General features: G+C 42.3%; 1 protein-coding gene across 6 annotated transcripts in view; it reads left to right on the top strand.

The window, feature by feature from the left end:
* The window catches only part of PAMR1 (peptidase domain containing associated with muscle regeneration 1), an 82,333-nt gene extending 63,971 nt beyond the window's left edge, over positions 1 to 18,362 (top strand). For all 6 annotated transcript variants that reach the window (XM_065839538.2, XM_065839541.2, XM_065839540.2 and 3 more), the window contains 4 exons: positions 1,227 to 1,293; positions 3,558 to 3,790; positions 15,773 to 16,068; positions 17,316 to 18,362. In XM_065839538.2, the coding sequence (XP_065695610.2) occupies positions 1,227 to 1,293; positions 3,558 to 3,790; positions 15,773 to 16,068; positions 17,316 to 17,852 (1,133 nt within the window). In that variant the 3' untranslated portion in view covers positions 17,853 to 18,362. The remainder of the gene's footprint in view (positions 1 to 1,226; positions 1,294 to 3,557; positions 3,791 to 15,772; positions 16,069 to 17,315) is intronic.
* Positions 18,363 to 18,787: the final 425 nt, after the last annotated feature.

Below are 18,787 nucleotides of genomic sequence, written 5' to 3'. Positions count from 1 at the left end.
TACTTTTAAGTCAATGGGACCAGTGATGATAGTAGAAAGGCCAAGCCTGTAGATTACAGCCTTGAAGGTTTGGTTCAGAAAACTATTTGAGGACATGCCTAAACTATCTGTATTCATTAAAACACTGACACACATCTTTAAATACTTTGCTAGAAAGGGAATTTTGCTGTTGACCTGAAGCTACTCTAAGCATGTCTGAAACTTCGAATGGATGAATAAATTTGTGCTGGGGAGCTGCCAAATTCATTTTCCCTCAGCAATTGGGTTTTTTTAATTTGTTTTTTAACTGAAGTAATGATAATATAAGGAAATATGTCTGTGCCCTGCAGAATTTGCTTTATTCTGTTATTTCAGATGGAAATATTCTCTCCGTGAGGTGTCTAATCATCTGTGGAAAGCATCTTTATTGATTATAATAATATGGGGAAAGCATCTTTAACTTCGTCATGTTAACATCATGTTAACTTTGATAGTGACATAAAGGTTAACATGTACAGTAATCACTAAGAGCTACATATTGTTAAATCCCACAGAATACAAGTGTTCAGGCATAAAATCCATCATGCAAGATTCCTTTTCTTCCACTGTGTGCAGCAAGAAGGAGATACTGGCAGTCATTAGAACTGATAGACCCGAATATTTTATCCTGCTCTTAAATAAACTGAATATACAAAACTAGAAACTCTGGACCTCCCTTCTGTTATTCTGTGCATGTTCAGGTAACTCTGAAGAGTTCCTCTGAATCAGAGTCTCCACCTGGGTGCACAAGCAAACAGATTCTTAGAAGTCTGTAACATCCTGCAGCCTTGCTCTGTTTGTCGAGTCACTGGGATTAGCTGTGTGTGGCTACACAGATGGAAATTATGTATTTTTTTAATGTAATTCTGTTGTTGCAAAAGCTTGTTAATTTTCAAACCGTGAACTGTAGTGGTGTAAATCTGAAATTCAGACACACTAATGGACACATTTTCTTCAATGTCTGGAAGTGCCAGTGCAGAAGATGCTCAGTTGCTTCCACTCTTGTAAACAGGATGGATCTGGCAGTCTGTGGGGAAATATTTTTCTAGTGCTTTAGGTTTCAGGGCCTGTCTTTATCTTAATGCATATAATTACTGCCTCTTTTCAGTCCACTATATCTAGTGAGAGAAGGAGTGGAAATGTGTATAAAACATAACCCTTGAGCTGTGAATGTGGAAAAGTACTGTGCAACATTGTATTTTTTCTAGCTTGCAGAGAGCCTAAGATGTCTGACCTGGTGAGACAGAAAGTGCTTCCAATGCAAGTTCAGTCAAGGTAAGAATGCAGTATCTCAACTACAGCTTAAAGAAAAAAATGTGATTACTTTTCCCCTCCTCTCTTTTCCACCCTGTGTGTTCAGCCTGTCTGAGCAGCCATTCCTACAGCTCCACTAGATGACCAAGCAATGAGAGCTGCTGTGAGGGGAGGCCTGATTAAGCACAGGTTTGCAAGCTGCTGGAAGAAACCAGGAAGCAATGGACATTAGAGATGTTCAAAGTACTGAACAATGCCGGAATTAGGTTTGCAAGCTTGTGACAAGCTACAAGAACAGTCTGAGAACAATTCCTTGGGGTTAATGATGGATCTTAAAATACGAACATGTGCCATTTTAGGGAAGAAATAAGTGGGGAGAGCATACGGGAGAAGTGTGTATAGCAATGCAATCTGCTTCCAGTAAGTTTCACCATCAAAAGCAATATAGCACCATTGATATAAATTTGGGTTTGGTATGGGTACGGGGAAGAGGAGGAAGTAGAGCAGGAGCAGAGGAAGAAATCAAAGATCATACCCTATCTGAGCTTACCCTTCTGCTGATTTCTTGAAATAAACCCAATCTGAATTAGTTATGCTGAATTGTTCAGGTTCATTTTTGTTTGAGTAGCAATTTCTCATCTTGGGGTTGGGGTTTTTTTTGCAGTACATGATTAATTTCTTTTTAGATATAGTGCAAGAACTGTCCTCATCTTTGGTCTTAAGAACAGCCATACCAGGTCAGAATAAAGTTCCAGCTCAAGCCATATCCTGACTCTGGCAATGGCCAGTAGCAGATGCCTAGAGAAGACTTTGGGAACTAGGCAAGCACTTCCCTAATACTCTCCCACTGTCCAGCTCTGTTATGTATGATTGTAGAGACGACACTGAGAAGCCATTAGGAGGCTTTAGTAGCCATCAGGAGATTTTTCTTGTTTAAATTTCTCAATTCACTTTTGAACATGGGTCATTTTATGGTAAATGTTTCAGATATTAACACCAGTTTACAAGAGCACACACATGCCCCCACCTCCATAGCATCATGATGGCATCTCATGTTTGTGGATTGTTTTTCTCCCTTGAAGTAGGATCTCTGTTTTATAGATTAAAGGTGAGATAAAGTGTGCATGATGCAATATTGCAAGTTCACATGTGAGTAGGGAATGGAACCCTGGCAGACTAAGCATGAACACAGCAGCTCTTATCCCTCTTCCAAAATGCAAGAAACTTGCCATTGGTCTTGTTCTTAATAATTGTACTTTTCTTGAGTGCTGTTATGTATCGCCTCACAGATTCTGTATGATGGAGGCAGTCTGTCTCTCTCTGTAATCAAAAATGAAATTATCACATTAAAAAAAAATTCCTATGGCTTTTCTGGATGCAGAAAGTACCAGAAATCTCAAGGATAATTAATTTCCTGCTGAATTATTCAGATGTAAATAGTTGGGTTTTTTTGTGTAATTTTGTGGTGGTTTTTTTTTTTTTTGTTTGTGTTTTTTTTTTTTTCTGTAGATGCACGCTTTTAAGCATTAGAACAAGGGACACATTCTAAATGATGAAGATGACTGTAGTCAAGCTTATGGCCCATATCTAGGCTGGTGCATATATTTATTTTTTTAAATTATATGCCATGTTTCAGCTAATCAGTACAAAATCTAAATGGAAGCTTAGTGATTATTGCAATTATGAAATCTCTGTGGTGAGGCAATTATCTCTGTTAATTGCTAAATCAAGCAACTTTACCAACATGATTTAACCTGAAATGATTCCTAATACTGCCTGTTAAAATCTTCACTAGAGAAAAGATGTGCCTAACTCCTCTCTAGTGAGAATTAATTACAGCAGTGCCAACTTCCAGTGTAATTTCTTTATTTAAAAACATGGTATCTCCAGTCTTTTTGTGAATGGCAAAAGCTGTTCTACACTTAGAGGCAACTAGTTGCAATTTGGAAACTGTGAAATGAAAAAAAAAGAGACACAAACAGAAAATTTATAAATGTACCTGTATTTATGTATGCATGTATGTATATAAATGTAAATTAAATAGCTGGGGTGCATGTAAATGGGAGTATTGCTTAAGTATGTTGGAATTACATTTTTGCCTTATTCTTTCACACGCAAACTTCATATGCTTTTAAATGATACTTAACACAGCTGATGATAATGCTATAATGATTGCTTTATTGTTATTGTTATTGTTATTGTTATTGTTATTGTTATTGTTATTGTTATTGTTATTGTTATTGTTATTGTTATTATTAGCTTGTGTTCTTTGTACCTTGAAACAGGGAAACACCTTTGCATCAACTTTACTCATCTGCAGTCATCAAGGAAAAGCTTGAAATCTATCCAACCAAGAAGCCAGCACTGCCATTTGGAGACCTGCCCCCAGGGTACCAACATCTGCACACTCAGCTTCAGTATGAGTGCATTTCTCCTTTCTACCGCCGCCTGGGTAGCAGCAGGAGGACTTGTTTGAAGACAGGAAAATGGAGTGGGAGAGCCCCTGTGTGTATTCCGAGTGAGTCTCCAAGGGAAAAAGAAATGCATACATCTCTGAGGGAACAGGGGAACAGGATTTATATTCATGTTAGATAATTAGAGAGTGCCATTGGTGTAGACTGCCTATGCTTACAGCTGGGAGATAGGAGCAATAAAGCTTTAAGGCTCTTTTTATCCATCAGTAGAACTTGTCCAGTTGATGGTAAAGGGATCAAGCTTTCAGCACTGTAATTTGCCATTGTCGAGGGTTAGATTGCAGGGTGACAATAAAACCCTGGCAGATGTATTGTTAACCTCCTCCCCCTGCCCCCAACTAAGGACAGGCGATCGGGAGGGAAAGTTTGGTCAGTTTCTTGGTCACCGGTTTCTCATTGCCCCTCTCGTGAGATGTCCATCCGTGCTTATCAATAAGTTTGCATTCCATTGCTAGGTTTACCAAAACATGTATCTGGTTCTCCAGGAAAACGCAGCTAATATGAAGGCTTTAGCTGACAGGCAAATTCACTAAAAGAGAAACTTGTTTTTTAACAAAACCAGGACATTCCACCCCTTATAATATGCCATTCACTGAATATTTAAACCTTATCAATACAATTTATCAATACAATCTAATTAATCACTACTATATGTATATATATACATATGTACATATATACACAGGAGTAATTAATCTTAATCAGTGGACCATCCTTTGAAAAAGTTCATTAAGTTCATTTTGCCACAACAGACTCCCAGGGCAGGAAAAATGTTACAAGTGCATCTCATGACCACTGTTCGTGGGTTAAAGACATCAACTTCGAAGAAGTTGTCAGGCACCACTCAAAGAAGCTAGCTCTGGTTTCATCATCGCTGTCTTGATCTGAAAAACACTTATTAAACACTGTTAATATGGCAATTCACATCATGCAGTTTAGTATTACATATTTTCACCTAAAATCAAATCCCCTTGAGGCACACACCGAAATTCTCCATCCTTAAGCATCACCCATCAGGTGCTGCCAGGTCACTGGGCAAAAACAATCCCACGAATGGGTTTGCCTTTGCCTGAGGCAGGAGTAACCCAGACTGACTTTCCTATATTTTTCATGTGTACTACAGGGACTTTACCTCCTTCTATAGTACGTAGAATTTCTGATTGGGCAGGCCCGGCTCGATTGGTTGATCCCCTAGTGTTGACCAACCAAGTGGCTTTTGCTAAATGTGAATCCCAGTTTTTAAAGGCTCCACCACCAAGTGCCTTTAGTGTAGTTTTTAACAAACCATTGTGCCTTTCAATTTTCCCAGAGGCTGGTGCATGATATGGAATATGATATACCCACTCAATACCATGTTCTTTGGCCCAATTGTCTATAATACTGTTTTTGAAATTAGTACCATTGTCTGGTTTAATTCTTTCTGGCGTACCGTGTCGCCAAAGGACTTGCTTTTCAAGGCCCAAGATAATATTTCAGGCTGTAGCATGAGTGCCGAGGGTTTAGATTGCGGGGTAACAATAAAACCCTGGCAGATGTATTGTTAACCTCCTCTTCCCGCCACCTGCCCCTTTTGCCCCTCCCTCTCCCCCCTTCCCACTCAGGACAGGCGATCGGGAGGGAAAGAAGGACAGAGAGAAGAGAGCTGGAAAAATTAAAGATGTTTTACTAATGCTACTAATAAGAATCGAGAAAATAATACAAAATATACAAAACCAACCTTGAAAGTCTCAGCAACTGCAGAGCCAACCCCCAAAGTCCTGGATTAGACTCTGTAGCCAACTGGAGCTGGATTCAGTCTCTCACTAGGCCTCAGTTCGCAGGGACAACCAGCAAGGTCCTCTCCTAATGTCAGCCATGAGGAAAAAGAGGGACGAGATCCTCGTGATCTCCCACTTTTATATGAAGTATTCACGTGAATGGAATGTTATACACAGTTGGTCAGTTTCTTGGTCACCGGTTTCTCGTCATCCCTCTCACGAGATGTCCATCCGTGCTTATCAATAAGTTTGCATTCCATTGCTATGTTTACTAAAACATGTTTCTGGTTCTCCAGGAAAATGCAGCTAATATGAAGGCTTTAGCTGACAGGCAAATTCGCTAAAAGAGAAACTTGTTTTTTAACAAAATCAGGACAATGAGGTATGGCATATGTTTCCATCCATACAGTGGTTGCTTCCACCATTGTAAGTACATAACGCTTACCTTGATGTGTTTGTGGAAGTGTAATATAATCAATCTGCCAAGCTTCTCCATACTTATACTTTAACCATCACCCCCCATACCATACAGGCTTTAACCATTTTGCTTGTTTGATTTCGGCGCAAGTTTCACATTCCTGAATAACCTGTGAAATAGTGTCCATAGTTAAATCCACCTCTCGATTGCGAGCGCATTTATATGTTGCATATCTACCTTGATGCCCTGAAGCATCATGGGCCCACCGAGCTAGGAAAAGTTCACCTTTATGTTGCCAGTCCAAGTCCACCTCAGCTACTTTAATCTTAGGAGCTTGATCTGCTTGTTGGTTGTTTAGATGTTCCTCGGTGGCTCGACTTTTAGGCACATGAGCATCTACATGACGAACTTTCACAGGCAGGCTCTCTAGCCGAGCAGCAATGTCTTGCCACAGTGTGGCAGCCCAAATGGGTTTACCTCTGCGCTGCCAGTTACTTTTCTTCCATTGCTGCAGCCACTCCCACAAGGCATTTGCTACCAACCATGAGTCAGTATAGAGATAAAGTATTGGCCACTTCTCTCATTCAGCAATGTCCAAAGCCAGCTGGATGGCTTTCACTTCTGCAAATTGACTGGATTCACCTTGTCCTTCAGTGGCTTCTGTAACTTGTTGTGTGGGACTCCACACAGCAGCTTTCCACCTTCGATGTTTTCCTACAAGACGACAGGATCCATCTGTGAACAGTGCATACTGCTTATCAGTCTCTGAAAGCGTATTATACGGTGGTGCTTCTTCAGCACGTGTTACTTCCTCTGTATCTGGAGACATCCCAAAGTCTTTGCTTTCTGGCCAGTCTGTAATCACTTCTAAGATCCCTGGGCGATTGGGATTTCCAGTTCGAGCTTGTTGCGTGATCAGTGCAATCCATTTACTCCACGTAACCTCGGTTGCATGATGTGGAGAGGGAACCGTTCCTTTGAACATCCATCTCAGCACCGGCAGTCGAGGTGCCAGGAGGAGCTGTGCTTCAGTGCCGATCACTTCTGAAGCAGCTCGAACTCCTTCATATGCTGCTAGTATCTCCTTTTCAGTTGGAGTATAGTTGGCCTAAGATCCTTTGTATCCTCAGCTCCAAAAACCTAAGGGTCAACCTCAGGTTTCTCCTGGTGCTTTCTGCCAGAGGCTCCAGGTAAGTCTATTATCTCTGGCTGCGGTGTAGAGCACATTTTTAACATGTAGTCCAGTCCGAACTGGTCCAAGGGCCACCGCATGAGTTATCTCACGCTTAATTTGTTTAAAGGCTTGTCATTGTTCAGGGCCCCCCTCAAATTGGTTCTTTTTCGAGTCACTCGATAGAGAGGGTTCACAATGTGGCTGTAGTCAGGAATATGCATTCTCCAAAAACCTACAATGCCCAAGAAAGTCTGTGTCTCCTTTTTATTAGTAGGTGGAGACATTGCTGCAATTTTGTTGATCACATCCATTGGGATCTGACGACAGACATCTTGCCATTTTATTCCTAAAAACTGGATCTCTCGTGCAGGTCCCTTGACCTTGCTTTGTTTTATGGCAAAACCAGCATCCAAAAGAATCTGAATTATTCTCTCACCTTTCTCGAAGACTTCTTACGCTGTTTCACCCCATACGATGATGTAATCAATATACTGCAAGTGTTCTGGAGCTTTACCTTGCTCCAGTGTGGTCTGGATCAGTCCATGGCAGATGGTAGGACTGTTTCCACCCCTGGGGCAAGCAATTCCATGTATACTGGATGCCCCTCCAGGTGAAAGCAAACTGTGGCCTGCACTCTGCTGCTACAGGAATAGAGAAAAATGCATTAGCAATGTCAATTGTAGCATACCACTTGGCTGCCTTTGACTCCAGTTCAAATTGCAGTTCTAGCATGTCAGGCACAGCAGCACTCAGTGGTGGTGTAACTTCATTCAGACCACGATAGTCTACAGTTAGTCTCCACTCATCACTAGACTTTGGCACTGGCCATATTGGGCTGTTAAAAGGTGAGCGAGTCTTACTGATCACACCCTGGCTTTCCAACTGACGGATCAACTTCTGGATAGGAATCAAAGAGTCTCGATTGGTGCGATATTGCCGGCGATGCACCGTCGTGGTAGCAATTGGCACCTGCTGATCATCAACCATCAGCAGTCCTACAACAGAAGGGTCATCTGAAAGACCAGGCAAATCAGACAGCTGTTCAATTTTCTCAGTGTCCACAGCTGCTATACCAAATGCCCACCTATACCCTTTTGGGTCCTTAAAATACCCTCTCCTGAGGTAGTCTATGCCAAGGATGCATGGAGCATCTGGACCAGTCACAATGGGATGCTTTTGCCAGTTTTTTCCAGTTAGGCTCATTTCAGCCTCTACAACAGGCAGTTCCTGGGATCCCCCAGTCACTCCAACAATATTGATGGATTGCGTTCCTTTATAATTAGAAGGAATTATAGTGCACTGAGCACCAGTGTCCACTAAAGCTTTGTACTCCTGGGGTTGTGTTGTACTAGGCCATCATATTTGTACAGTCCAATAAACTCTGTTATCCCTTTCCTCCACCTGGTTGGAGGCAGGGCACCTCTAATTCCTGTTTTGCAGAGTCTCTGGGTGTGAGTTAGAGGTTCCTTCAAGAGCATCAGAATCTCTTCTGCTCCTTTTGTAAACTGGAGCAGCCACCTTCCTAGGAGTTTTTCCTTTTATTTCACGTGCTCGTTCCTGAAGTTCTGAGGTAGGTCTTCCATGCCACTTATTCATGTTTTCTCCCTGCTCATGTAGGAAGAACCACAGTGAACCTCTTTTTGTGCGCTGCCTCTGTCTTCTCTCTCAAGATTGGAAACGCCTTCTCCTAATAGCTGAAACATAGGTTCGTACAGGTCGTGAATGGTACGTGTCTTCTCTGAGTTCTTTGATTTCTTGCAACAGCTTTTCAAACCGGTCATCAGATTTTTCACACAGTTTCTCCACAGTGGAGACACAAGCCCGTAGAGAACCAGCAAGGCTGTCCTCAAAGTCCCAGAGCTGCTCAATTACTTCAGTAATATTTTGTACACCTCCAGCTGACCAGACCATTCCTGCCAATGACTTAGCATATGCAGGTGGTGCACTTTGTACAAATCTGCACCACAGAGGTCGTGTACAATTGATTCTATCTGGGTCTGTCCTCTCTTGGCTGTTTGGTCCAAAATAGATGATCTCTCGCACAGCTAATTCTCTCAGGAACTGGATACCTCTCTTCATAGTATTCCATTTGCCTAACTTGGATATACAATCTTCCTTGTAGGGAAATCTGACTTTCATAGCTGCCAGGAGTCGGGTCCAGAGGGTAGTGGCATTAGACTCTCTTGAAATTGCCCTATCAATGGTGGAATCTTTTGACAGAGATCCCAGCTGCCTGGCTTCACCACCTTCCAATTCAATTGTTTCTGCCCCATTGTCCCAGCATCAGAGCAGCCGGGTTAAAATATTCTCGCCTTCACGACGACTAAAGTCTTTTCGCAGCTCTCTCAGCTCACCTGGAGAAAAGGACCAAGTGTTGGTCACTTCGTCTCCACCCTGTCCTGATGATGCCCCTTGGGTTGATGTTGGCCCTGTGCCATCACCTGCTGCACGAGTAGTCTTTCTAGTGACTTTTTTACAACCGACAACTGATGCTGATATGGGTTCACCATCATTTGACTCATTTCCAGAGTCTGAATGACTGTCACAGTGATTGCTGTGGTTATAGCAGCAAGAGTGACCAGTGTGTGAAGAAGGAGGGGCTGCCTTGTTAGCCTTTGAGGCTGGAGAAGTAACGTTATCTGCAGCGACCTTGGCAGAGGAGCTCTGCGGAGGAGCTGTAGCTTCAGCCTGTGAAGCTGCGGTTGCGGGGGCAGTGGCTGCAGTGGCAGCTTTCGCTGTTTTGCTTTTTCTCGAGCGGCTAGGAGTGCTTTTTGCTAAAACTTCCGAAGGTGCACCACAAATCTCAGGACTAAAAAGAGACGCAAACCTCCTATTGAACCTCATTTCTCTTAACAGTAACACAAACTGACACACATTCAGCAAATCAGATAACACCATCACAGTTCTATCAAAGCTCCAAGGATATTCAAAGCTCTCTAAAACATTTGCAAACTGTCCTAGCGAAAAAACGAAAGTATGGTTAGTCAGCCTTTCTAAAGATTCGCTTGACCAATTAGCAAACACAGAGTCGTATTGCTCTTTAATCTCTCCTGGAGGCTTTTCAAGGTAAAGCAGAAGTGAGTAGAAATTCATTAGCGGCTTCAGTATAATGAAATAAACCAGTGCCAAACCGCACAGTATCATCATGACTGCTGTCCAGTTTCTTGTTGTTATATAATGAATACTTCGATTCAGAAGGAAACACCAACAGAGATAAGGAATCAGTGAGCACAATGTAGAGAATAACTGATACAACTTATGCCATAACATCTTTAAATCAATGTCATTCACTTTGCCTTAATACCACTAAATAATATCCGAAGCAAACAGACGTGCGAGTATCACAACTCTAAGAGTTGGCACCGTGCCAAGAAAATTGAAAGGTACGTCAGAGCAGTAGAAAAGCCAAAAAAAAAATCTCCAAATTTACCCCTTTCTCTCGCCTCACGTTGGGCACCAATTATCTGTTGAGAGTTAGATTGCGGGATGACAATAAAACCCTGGCAGATGTATTGTTAACCTCCTCCCCTCACCCCCAACTAAGGACAGGCAATTGGGAGGGAAAGAAGGACAGAGAGAAGAGAGCTGGAAAAATTAAGGATGTTTTACTAATGCTACTAATAAGAATAGAGAAAATAATACAAAATATACAAAACCAACCTTGAAAGTCTCAGCAACTGCAGAGCCAACCCCCAAAGTCCTGGATTAGACTCTGTAGCCAACTGGAGCTGGATTCAGTCTCTCACTAGGCCTCAGTTCGCAGGGACAACTAGCAAGGTCCTCTCTTAATGTCGGCCATAAGCAGAAGGGAAAAAGGGGAAAGGGAAAAGGGACGAGATCCTCGTGATCTCCCACTTTTATATGAAGTATTCACATGAATGGAATGTTATACACAGTTGGTCAGTTTCTTGGTCACTGGTTTCTTGTTGTCCCTCTCATGAGATGTCCATCCGTGCTTATCAATAAGTTTGCATTCCATTGCTAGGTTTACCAAAACATGTTTCTGGTTCTCCAGCAAAGTGCAGCTAACATGAGGGCTTTCGCTGACAGGCAAATTCACTAAAAGAGAAATTTGTTTTTTAACAAAACCAGGACAGCCATCAATTTTTCTAGTCTTTTATTGAACAAAATGTGTAGTGAGTTTCTTTCCTGATTTGAAAATATTTTCCTACTATCACCTCATGTTTTCCTGTATTATTTACTGCAAATGTGATTTTTCTTTCACCTCTATACTTCAGCACACAGCTAACAGAAGCATAAAAGTTTAAGCAATAGAATGCAGAGTCTGCATTTAAAATAGGCTCTTCCTCTAATATACCCTGCTAAGGAAGGGTTCATATTGCAATCTGTAAGTCCAGATAAAATCTCATCCAAAACTAGTGCACAAAGTCAGGGTAGGAACATCACAAGATTTGGTACAAGCCACTACTGACATCAGGCATACTGTGAAAAGTAGATGCTAACATCAAGCAAATATTGAGAGTTCTTGTTTGTGGTTTTGCTTTGAGATGATGTCAGGTATTGAAAAGTATTTCATTCAATCATTTTCACTATGGACATGTGCACACTAGATTCCAGGGAAAAAAAAAAAGTTCTAAAGGAGACTAACCAAAAAATGTGACCACATGAGGTAACCTTTATACTGAAGTAAACCTTTCCTGATAGAGGAGATTTTACCCCAGGTCTGAGCCTGAGTAATGTATTCCTAGAAGACAGCAGAGCTTTTTCTTTTCCCCAGGATGGCTGTTGATATAGATGCATTTGCTTCCAGGTTCTTGTTGTAACACAAGTTTTTTCTCATGGGCATGAACTCATCTGTGCTAAGGTCAGTTCTAGGAGAGGACCCTGTAATTACTCTGAGACTGCCTAAGAGTGAGTTTTAGTGCACAGCTGGCTTTATGGTGTTTTATTATGAGCAAGAATCAGGGGTGTTCTTTCCATTTCTTTATACAGTCATCTCATTATAGTGCAGTTTGATAAGTTTGTCATGAAAATTCACCTGCTCAAGTGCTAAATCCACATTCCTACTTCCCCAAGAATTCAGATAATAACAGAAAAATTGAAAGGTGTTTTTCAAAAGCTATATAAAATGATCATATTAAAATTTTGCAGGTTGGAGACAGAGGTTAATTAGAAAGCTGTCTCTCATGCTAACCTTAGCAGTTTGGCTCCCTTTAGCACATGCTAATTAAGAATCAAGAGTGAAATTCAGATTCATTGGTGGGGGAAAGGTGTACCTCATTCTTGGTTCACAGAATCACAGAATGCCCTGAGTTGGAAGGGACCCACAAGGATCATCAAGTCCAACTCCTGTCCCTGCACAGAACAACTCCACATTTCACACCATGTGTCTGATGGTGTTGTATAGTCTCTTCTTGAATACTGCCAGGCTAGGGCTGTGACTACCTCCCTAGGGAGCCTGTTCCCATGCTCCACAATCCTCTCGGTGAAGAAACTTTCCCTAATGTCCAACCTAAACCCCCCCTGGCACATTTTCCTCCCATTCCCTTGGGTTCTGTCATTGATCACCAGAGAGAAGAGATCAGCACCTACCCTTCCTCCTCCCATTGTGAGGAAGCTGTAGACCATGATGAGGTATCCCCTCAGTCTCCTCTTCTCCAGGCTGAAGAAACCAAGTGGCTTTAGCCACTTCTCATATGGCTTCCTGTCCAATCCCTTCACTAACTTTGCAGCCCTCTTCTGGAAACTCTCTAGTACCTTTATGTCTTTTTCTACTGTGGTGCCCTGAACTGCAATCAGCACTCCAGGGGAGTCTACACCAGTGCAGAATAGAGCAGGATAATCACCTCCTTTGATTGACTGTAGTTGATAGGGTGATCCCTGTTGACCTTCTTGTAGACTGGGATGCTTGTCAGCTTCCAGTCATCAGGGACCTCTCCAGATTCCCAGGAGCACTGAAAAATCACAGAGAGAGATCTTGCTATGACATCAGCCAGCTCTTTAAGTACCCTTGGATGAAACCCATCAGGCCCCATTGACTCATAGGGATCTAGCTGGAGTAGCAAATCCTGTACAAGTTCTAGATTGACTAGGATTTTATTGTTCATGCAGCTATGGTTTGCTAGCCTAGGGCTATGGACGCCCTCCAGTCCATCTTCAGTGTTGAAGACTGAGGTGAAAAAAGCATTAAATATCCCTGCTTTGTTTATATCCCTGTTAATAAGGTGACCATGCTCATTGGGTAATGGGCCAATGTTATTTCTAGTTTGCCTTTTGCCATTAACGTATCAAAAAAAGCCTTTTTTATTGTTCTTCACAGTACTGGCCAGCTTCAATTCTATTTGAGCTCTGGCCACACAAATTCCTTCCCTACAGTGGTGAGCAGCATCTCTGTAGTCCTCCCATGATGCCTGACCTTGCTTCCACTGACCATATAATTTATTTTTTCACCGTATTTCAAGAAGAAGATCCCTACTCAACCAAGCTGGATTTATGCCTCACCTGCTAGATTTTGAGCATTTTGGAATTGCCTGGTCGTGTGCTTTTGGTAGGTGGTACTTAAAAAGTGACCATCACTGATGGACCCCAGCACCTTCAAAAGCTTCTTCCCAGGAAATCTTACTAAGTAGTTCTCTGAGCAACCTGAAGTCTGCTCTTCTCCTATCTAGAGTTTAGGCCTTGCTGGCAGTTTTCCTCCTATTAGCATAGATTTTGTACCTGACTGCTTCGTGGTCACTGTGGCCAAGGCAGCTACCAATTGCCACTTCTCCCACGAGACCCTCTCTGTTAGTGAGTAGCAAATCTAGGAAGGCACCTTTCCTGGTTGGTTCCCTTGGTACCTGTACCAAGAAGTTATTGTCCAGATGCTTTAGGAATCTTCTGGACCTTTTGGTGCCAGCTGTGTGATATTCCCAGTTGTCATCTGCCAAGTTGAAGTCCCCCATAAGGACAAGGGCAGATGACTTAGAGGCTTTGCTTAGTTCCTTAAAGAATAACTCACCAGAGTTGTTCTCCTGGCTGGCTGGCCTATAGTAGACACCCACAACGACTTCTGCTGTATTTTTCTGTCCCTTAATCCTTACCCAGAGGCTCTCAACTTTGCCATGGCAAACTGCCGGCTCCATGCATTCCAGCCCCTCTGCTACAGTGTCACCACCCCGCCTCTCGTACCCTGCCTATCACTTCCAAATAGCCTGTAGCCATCCATCATGGCACACCAGTTACAGGACTCATCCCACCAGGTTTCACTAATGCCAGTTATATCATATCCCTGGGACTGGGCCAAGGCTTCTAATTCATCTTGTTTTTTTCCTCGTGCTGAGTGCATCAGTGTAGCAGCACTTCAACTGTGGTTGATTGTGCCCTTCACCTCATGGCACAGTTTGAGGAATCTCACTGTCATGCGTCTCCTCAAGCTTTGGTGTGCCATCCCACTGCTCATCACCGACTGGCCTGTTATTGCCCTGTCATAGTTTAGTCCCAGTCCCCTGCCAGCCAGCAGCTAAAACCACGGCCTGCTTGCTCACCTCCCTCCTGCCCCTAGTGGGACGAAGAGGACAATCAGAAAACAAAGGCAAAACTCGTGGGTTGCGATAAGAACAGTTTAATAGAACAGTGAAGGAAAAAAAAAGAAAAAAAAAACAAACCAAAACCAAACCAACCAACCAAACAAACAAGTCGTAACAACAATAATGAAAGAACCTACAAAAGCGGTGGGCACACAGCACAACCTGATCTGTGTGGCAGTCACACCATGCAGCAGCATCCCCCTTTGCAGCAGTGAGCAGGCTCCTATCGCAGCTCACGCTGATACTCTTCCATCACCCTGGCAACAGCTCATGGTGAAACTGCTCTTCCCTCTGCTTTAAACCGCAGCTCACACCCGAAATACAAAAGCACCAAACCATGCAGTCAAGAAGAAGCTGATTTAGACAGTCTGAGGAATCTCACTGTCATGTGTCTCCTCAAGCTTTGGTGTGCCATCCCACTGCTCATCACTGACTGGCCTGGTACTGTCCCCTTCCCCCTTCCAAACTAGTTCAAACTCCTATCAGTCAGCCTTGCTAGCTCCTGAGCAAACACCCTTTTCCCTTCTGTGTGAGGTGCATCCCACTGGATGTCAGATGATGTGGTGAAGAACTGACCACCCATGGTCAAAAAACCCAAATTTCCATCCCGTTGATGACAGCGGTCATGGAGCCATGTATTTATTAGTTGGGCCTGCCTGTTCCAGTCTATATTCCTGCCTGCTACTGAAAGGATGGACGAAAAAAAAAACCACCTTAACAATTAATTAGCTGCCCCAAAGCTCTGAAATTCCTTTTGACTGTATTAAGACTTATTTTTCCTACCTCTTCCCTGCCAACATTAATGACCAACAGCGGGTAATAGTCAGGGGACCTTTACCAGCCTGGGGAGTTGTTGAGTAGCATATCTTACCCTGGTCCCAGGGAGGCAGCAGACTTTCCTGTGGGTTGGGTCAGGTTGGCATATTGAGCCTTCTGTTCCTTTCAGAAGGGAGTCACCTATGACAACTACCCTTATTTTTCTCTTTATGTGTGTGATTCTAATGGGTTTGTTGGGTTTCATGTGGGGTTTAGGTTGTCTAGAGGACTCTGCCTTCCCAGAAGAGTCTTCATCAGCAGCATCAGCTGCTTACTTGTCCAATTCCAGGGCCTCATAGCTGTTGTGTACATATTGTGTTGTGTTTCCTCAGTCTGTGGAAAAGCAGAAAACATCACCCTTCAGAAGACAGTGACCTCTATCAGGTGGCCCTGGCAAGCTGCAATCTATCGGATGGCCAATGGGGTGAAGGAGAACAGTCTTCAGAAAGGGGCCTGGATCCTTATCTGCAGCGGGGCCCTGGTGAATGAGCGCACTGTGGTGGTGGCAGCTCACTGTGTCACTGACCTTGGCAAGATCATTGTGCTCAAGACAGCAGAGCTCAAGGTAGTTCTGGGGAAATTCTACAGAGATGATGACAGGGATGAAAAGACCATCCAGAACCTGCGGGTAAGTCTTGTGGGAGCAGAAAATGAAAAGCAAAGACAGATGCTGATCACATCTGTCTTGTACAGGGAGAAAAAGCTTAACCTTTATTGTTTTACACACTGTTCTTTGAAATGCATATCTAAAGACTCAACTGATAGGACTGTCGTGGCACAAGGAGAGCATATGCCTTATGTAGTTTATGAAATTCCCCTGACACTGTCCAACTCATATTTTCACCCCCTAACACAGATCACTAAGAAAACAGCTCAGGTTCCATGACATGAGTCATACTTGAGTGATATTGTCAGAAAAAAAAAAAAAAAAGGTAGAAAGAGATGGCAGCTGCTGTCAAAAACGATCAGTATAATTTATGAGGGAAACACTTGTGCTCTAGATGCTGCTTTGATGCCATGAGCACATTTCACATCTCAGCCTCAGGGCTGTATAGCTCTAAACTCAAAATAAGTTTATGTCTGACTCCAGCTCAAAAAATAGCACCTCAGGCTCACCAGAGGGGTTTGTTTTTTTCAAGTAGAACTGGAAAGGTTGAAGTCAAAATGAAGAGAAATACAGCAATTTTGTCTGTGTGTCTTTTTCTGGAGTGGGGGTATGTGAGTTAATTAATGGATTTTATACAAAAAATCATAGTTAATTTGATTCTTTTTCCCTCCCCCTATTTTCAGTTTCTTTCTCTAATTCCAGATTTTTCAGATTTTTCTGTAAGGAAATATTTTTTTACAATTTTTCCTTTTAGGAATCCTATCTGTTCTTGTAGTGTTTCATCAAGGTACCTAGCAGTAAAGGTTTGGCCCCAACATTATGTAATGTATTTTTTGGTGGGAAGATGGTTGAATTTCAATAAGAAGATAACATTTTAATTCAAAAGGAGAGTAGGCCTTCAAAATCTACATGCTTAAGATGACACAACAGGTAAACAAGTAAAATCTTTTCAGTAAACAGTAGAAAAACTTGAACTGTACATTAACTTCCCATTTTGCTGAAAATATCCTTGACTACTTTTCATTACAAAGAGTTTCATGCAATAAGAACTGTCCTGAAACCCAAGCCAAAAAAAAAGTCAGAAGATGCTTGATCTTTTCACACATTTCTCATTTCAGTGAGCACTACGGTGACATAACAGTTTGTGAGTGAAGGGTACAGATTAAGTATGCAAAATAAACTAATATGCATTATAGTAGTATGGAGAGTGCTGCTGACTTGCTATTGCTATTAACTCTACAATTCTTCCTACTCTGTTTCGTCCCTAGATTTCTGCCATCATAGTGCATCCCAATTATGACCCTATATTACTTGATTCTGACATAGCTATCATAAAACTCTTGGACAAAGCCAGAATCAGCAGTCGTGTTCAACCCATTTGCTTGTCATCTTCTCATGACTTGACTTCATCCACAGAGTATTTAAAAATAATGGTTACTGGCTGGAAGGTATTGGCTGACATTAAAGATCCTGGATACAAGAATGACACAATCCGCATGGGAGCTGTTCAGATGGTGGACTCACTGTTGTGTGAGCAACAGTATGAAGATAATGGGATACAAGTCAGTGTCACTGACAGCATGTTCTGTGCCAAACGAGACCACACAGCCTTTTCTAATATCTGCCCTGCTGAGACCGGTGGGATTGCAGCCATAACTTTGCCAGGAAAAGCATCTCCTGAGCTAAGGTGGCACCTGATGGGATTAGTGAGCTGGGGTTATGATAAAACTTGCAGTCTAGAACTCTACAGTGGCTACACCAAAGCTCTTCCCTTCAAAGACTGGATTGAGAAGAACCTGAAATAGAAAGCTTTGTCTGGAAATGGCATTTTATTACTATCATATCCCTTTCAGTCTCTGCTGCTTTAGGCTTCTCATCCCAGTGATGAGCCATATCTGGGATAAGGTTAAGGCAGACAGCCTGGTTTTTCTCCTAGGATCAAATGTTCCATCAGGCTACTTTTACTTAACCCATGACAGAATGTCTTAGTGCATGAGAAGTTTTGCCATATTTTGCCTGTCTCCCCTGGTGGTAAGATGATGCTCTGCTTCTGAGTTTGACATACAGAAACAGGGCAGCAAATCTGACTTAAATTAATCTGTATTGTGGAGTCCCCTAGAGAAATTGATGGTAAGCCTCTCCCAAAGACTTGTGTGACTGAGCGGATTAGGAGGCTGGAAAAAGTAGCCTGAATTCATTACAATGAATGAGCTTGTTATGGTATATTCTGTCTGTATTGCCATAGTACAATGTAATCTTTTTCCCTTCCAAGTACTTTACACATTTAAATAAAACATGGTTTGTTTTTTGTTTGGGCTTTTGTTGTTGTTTTTTAACCTACACACCCTTGTCACACTCCAGGGACTCTCTACTGCTCTAGTCTGTTTACATGTGACTCTCACTTGGGACTCTTTAGGCACACTGAAAGGCAGAATTAGCACAAAATTCGATTACTACATAAATAACAAGTCTTTTTTCTTTTTTTTTTCTCAATACATCCAGTGATGCTATTGTAGATTGTTCATTGTTGCAATGAAATGTACAGGGGAGTTTTCTCCCACCTTATATTCTGATGACCTGAAACCTGAAACATACTTTTAAAAACATTTTTTCTATGTGGATTATTTCAAAGACCCATCAAAACCTCAGAAAAACTTCTGGTTTCCATCAGTTCACATAATACTCTGGCAAAACAACACCTCTGTAGCTCTTCAGGGTGAAGAACAACATCCAGATCTCA

The sequence above is a fragment of the Patagioenas fasciata genome, chromosome 5, assembly GCF_037038585.1.
Source record: "Patagioenas fasciata isolate bPatFas1 chromosome 5, bPatFas1.hap1, whole genome shotgun sequence".
Lineage (NCBI taxonomy): Eukaryota > Metazoa > Chordata > Aves > Columbiformes > Columbidae > Patagioenas > Patagioenas fasciata.
Note: the sequence above shows the minus strand (reverse complement) of the source record. Positions and strands in the feature narration are given on the sequence as shown.